The sequence below is a fragment of the Rhinopithecus bieti genome, unplaced genomic scaffold (genome assembly GCF_001698545.2).
Source record: "Rhinopithecus bieti isolate Rb0 unplaced genomic scaffold, ASM169854v2 scaffold_68130, whole genome shotgun sequence".
Taxonomy (NCBI): domain Eukaryota; kingdom Metazoa; phylum Chordata; class Mammalia; order Primates; family Cercopithecidae; genus Rhinopithecus; species Rhinopithecus bieti.
Genome location: NW_016825457.1, coordinates 156814 through 161788, shown reverse-complemented (window position 1 = coordinate 161788; position 4975 = coordinate 156814). Strand labels below are relative to the sequence as shown.

Here is a 4975-nt window from a genome sequence, read left to right as displayed (position 1 = left end):
CCCGCCTCGGCCTCCCAAAGTGCTGGGATTACAGGCTTGAGCCACCGCGCCCGGCCCTAAACTCTTATTATAGAGAATGAATTGAATTTGTCTAGTGTTGGAGTTCTTTCTTAAAGACTTAGATTGCTGAACTTATTTTTGTCTATTAAATTTTTTACTTAGGAGAACTTCAGATGGACACAGACAGAATAATAAAATGAACTCCCCATAACAATCACTCATATTCAGCAGTTAGCAAGATTTTGTCACGCTTATTTCTCTCCTTTTTTTGTCTTCTTGAATTATTTTAAAGCTAGTCTCAGAAATTGTGTCATTTTCCCTGTAAACTTTGGTATGCTTCTCTCAAAATGTGGTATTTCTTATATAATTCCCTTAGCACACCTAATAACATTAACACTGACTCCTTGGTATGATCTAAAATACTCAGTCCATACTTAGATGACTCCGTCTCTCAAGATGCCTTTTAACACTCAGTTTGTTTGAATCAGGATTCACATAAGATTCACAGATGGTGTTTAATCTCTTTGCCTCTTGAATTTCTTTTAAATAGGAAGAACTCACTCCCACTCTCCAGTTTTTTAAATAACATTGAAAAATTAAAGAATCATTGTTGGTTGTCTCGTAGAATATCCCATTTTCTCTATTTATTTGCTTTGTTGTGGTGTCATTGGACTTTTCCTCTATACCAGGGGTTGGCAGGCAATGAATTGTCTGTAAGCCAAATCCAGCCTGCTACCTATTTGTGTAAGTCAAGTTTCATTGGAAGACACCATGTCTACAGCTGCTTTTGCACTATGACAGCAGAGTTGAGTAGTAACGTTGACCATATGGCCTGCAAATCCTAAAATATTTACTGTCTGGCTCTTGAAAGAAAAAGTGTGCCGATCCAGCCTTATCCTTCATATTTCCGCATACTATAAATGAGCTCTAAAGGATCAAATTAGATTCAGGTTCAACTTTTTTAGCCAAAATGCTTTATAGGTGATGCAGTGTACTTCATATTACATCATATCAGAAGACACAACGTCTGGTTAAGCTGCTATTAGTTGATAAAGGCTGGGATCAATGGAAAAAAATAACCTGCTATTAGCGAGTCTGTGTCTGATTAGCGGCTGAATGAATGAGAACTATTGTAATTCTCCATCAGCTTTTCATCTAAGGTTTTTTAACCTGGACACTATGTGTATTTTGGGCCGGATAATTCTTTTGTGGAGTACTGTGCTGGGCATTGTAGGATATTTAACAGCGTCCCTGGTCTTTACCTTCTAGATGCCAGTAGCATTCCTCCCCTCTAGTTGTGACAACCAAAAAATGCCTACAAACACATCATCAGATGTCCCAAGGCCAGGGGATGTGTATGTGTGTATAAAATTACCCCCAGTTGAGAACCACTGAGCTAATGGCTTCATTTATTAGTCATTTTTGCCTGAATTAGTTATTTCATTAGGAGCTGTAAAATGGTGGTTTTTTAATAATTCTGTCCATGGTTTTAAGTTTTCTATAAAATTAAATTTTCTCTTTAGCCAGTATTATTTGGTTATGCCATAATGGTTTATTCAGGAAAGACAGGATAAATGCTTACTTCTTTCTCTTTTATTGCCAGTTGTTCTAGTAGGAGGTTGGGACCTATATTACATGCAGTCGTGACTGATGCTTTATTTATTTATTTATTTTTGTTGTTATGTTTTAACTTCCTAAGCGCTTTTGACATTGGTAGGGATCTTTTTTAACAGCATTTTGTCAGTATTTTCACTCTGATTTTTTTTTTTAGTTTGTGATTTGATTTTTTTTTTTTTTTGAGACAGAGTCTCACTCTGTTGTCTAGGCTGGAGTGCAGTGACGTAGTCTCGGCTTACTGTGGCCTCTGCCTCCCAGGTTTAAGTGATTCTCCTGCCTCAGCCTCCTGAGTAACTGGGATTACAGGTGTGGGCCACTATACCCGGTTAATTTTTAGTAGAGATGGAGTTTCACCTTGTTGCCCAGGCTGGTCTTGAACCCCTGACCTCACGTGATCTGCCCACCCCAGCCTCCCAAAGTGCTGGGATTACAGGCGTGAGCCACTGCACCTGACGTGATCTTTTAATAATAGTTAATGCGTTAGATGGCCATAGTTCATAGTTAAGTGTTTGGGAGAAGTTTAATTAGTAGTTAGTTAAAATTTTAAAAAAGTATCCACCTCTAGTGTCCAGATTGAGGTTTCCAGTTTCATTTTTTTTTTTTTTTTTTTTTTTGAGATGGAGTCTTGCTCTCTTCCTAGGCTGGACTGGAGTGCAGTGATGTGATCTCCACTCACTGCAACCTCTGTCTCCTGGGTTCAAGTGATTCTCCTGCCTCAGCCTCCCGAGTAGCTGGAATTACAGGGATGCACCACCACCATGCCTAGCTAATTTTTGTATTTTTAGTAGAGATGGAGTTTCACCATGTTGGCCAGACTGGTCTCAAACTCCTGACCTTAAGTGATCCACCCACCTTGGCCTCCCAAAGTGCTGGGATTACAGGCATGAGCCACCGTGCCCGGCCCCATTTTCTAATAAAAGGAAATTGGGCTCTCTGGAGTAGTGGCTGATTCAGGGAAGGAAGTGTCCAGGATGTCTGGAACATCTTATACCAGAAAGCAAGGACAGTATTAAAATCTACTGAAGATATGTCAAAAGGACTCAGGAATCAACTTGAAGAGTGTTCTACTGAACAAAGATGGGACAATGTGAGGGTAAGAATAAGTTTAACAGATTGCAACACATCAGATCCATGAGTTCATAATGGTATTGTCTGCAATGACACCACGTTGATCACTTCTGAAGGAAGCTAGGGAACCAACTCATTATTTTGAAAACTGATAAAGGGATTGAATGAATAAGTTTTTTGACTTTTCTGAACACATACTATACCTCAGCAACCAAATAATTGATGAGGGTAAGTTTCTCTTCATAGAAGGTTTCAGCTAATAAATGAAAGATAAATGGAATAGTACCACTTTGTAATTGCCTGTGAAATAATGGATCTAGGAAGTGATCACCAGTGGGTACTTATATCTCTAAGGTAGAGATGAGCAGACATTATGTGCCTGTGCCTTTTGATAGAAGTAATCAGCACCTCTGAAGTATTCTTGCTCCAAAATTGAACCTGATTTTGATCAAGCTTTTAGACCTAACTATGAATTTATAGGCAGTGTGGAGACAGAAAAACAAGTTAAATGATGCTGTTGGGACACAAGCAGTGGAATCCATTCTGTGGGGCACTCTCTAGGACAAACAGCCTGGTGTCTTTAACAAATAAATTGCAGGGGAATGACAGATGGGATAGGGTTGTATCTGTAGTTTTATATATCAACCATTACAAAGTATGGTCCTTATGTGGTAAATAAAATTGAGATAATTGGAAAATATGAAAATTTAAATTCTGCCTGGATAATTGATGATTTTAAAAAATTACTATTCTTGTATTAGGTGAGATAATTGTATTGTGGTTATATTTTTCAAACTTCTTATCTTTCAGAGTGGTGGTGGTTGTCAACTGGGTGAGATTTTGCCTCTAAGGGGATATTTGACAATGTCTGGAGACATTTTTGGTTATCACAATTCAGGGCGTCTGGGGATGGTAATACTGGCAACTAGTAGGGAGATGCTGGGGATGATGCTAATCATACAGTGCATAGGACAGCCCCCACAACAAAGAATTATTTGGCCCAAGATGTCAATAGCTCCACGATTGAGAAACCAGTTTTAGAGATTGATGCTGAAATCTTCCCAGATAAAATGATGGGTTTGGGTTTTGCTTCAAAATAATCTAGAGAAAGGAAGGAAGTGGGTAGGGTTATAGATGAGTTGATAATTGAAACTGGATGATGGCTATATGGGAGTTATTTTATTATTTTGTCTTTTTTAATGTGTTTACATATTTTATAATAAAAGTTTAAAGTATTTATTATTTTTTGAGACAGAGTCTCACTCTGTCACCCAGGCTGGAGTGCAGTGGCACGATCCCAGTTCACTGCAACCTCTGCCTCTTGGGTTCAAGTGATTCTCCTGCCTCAGTCTCCTGAGTAGCTGGGATTACAGGTGCATGCCACCATGCCCAGCTAAGTTTTGTATTTTTAGTAGAGATGGAGTTTTACCATGTTGGCCAGGCTGGTCTCGAACTCCTGACCTCAAGTGGTCCACTTGCATTAGCCTCTCAGAGTGCTGGAATTACAGGGATGAACCACCACGCCTGGCCAAAGTTTTCATATGTATTTAAATGTGTATCTTTAGATATTCTTGGTGGTTTTGGTGAGAATGCAGAATATATAGTAGCAGTCTGGTAAGTGGGTTTTTTCCTCCTTTCTTTGCAGATTATTGCTGTGGCAGCTTTGGTCCATCACAGTTTTGCATTGGACAAAGCAGCCCCAAAGCCTCCCTTTCAGTCACACTTCTGTGGTATGTATTTTTTTAAAGCTGGTTTACTAACAGCTTGATTTGAATTTCCTTATTTTTTTTTCCAGCAATTGCATCAGTAACTTGTTTTTCAAAAATTGTTTTCAAGAATAGTGCATATTGTTAAAGAGCATTTTGTTTTGTTTTGTTTTGTTTTTTGTTTTTGCCGTGGAAACTAAGTTTTATTGGGTTGGTTGCCTCCTATTCAGCTGGTTCATTTTTTTTTTTCTAGGAGCAGAAGTCTGGAGTCTATTTGATATCTTTTTTTTTTTGTTTCAATGGTTGCTCTACTGAGGTTGAGTAGTTTTTTCCTGGGTCAAAATTAGGCTTTAACTATTTTCTGATGTCATTCTAATAGCCTATCATAGAAGCTTGATCAAAGTTTTTTCTGTGTGATGAGGCAAGATGCCAAGGAACAAATATTTACCTATTTGGGAGGAGTTATAGTAATATCAATTGGAGTTGAGTTGTGCCATGCATAAAATTCAATGGATGAAACAGTTCCATGAAGTTCTGCATGTGTGTTTTATGAGTCAGTCCTCAAGAGGAGACTATATTCCATG

General features: G+C 38.5%; 1 protein-coding gene across 1 annotated transcript in view; it reads left to right on the top strand.

The window, feature by feature from the left end:
- POLA1 (DNA polymerase alpha 1, catalytic subunit) overlaps positions 1-4975 on the top strand; it is a gene marked incomplete at its 5' end in the record, with an annotated part of 135490 nt that overhangs the window by 22666 nt on the left and 107849 nt on the right. The window contains one exon of the mRNA XM_017863044.1: positions 4331-4415. Within this exon, the coding sequence (XP_017718533.1) occupies positions 4331-4415 (85 nt within the window). The remainder of the gene's footprint in view (positions 1-4330; positions 4416-4975) is intronic.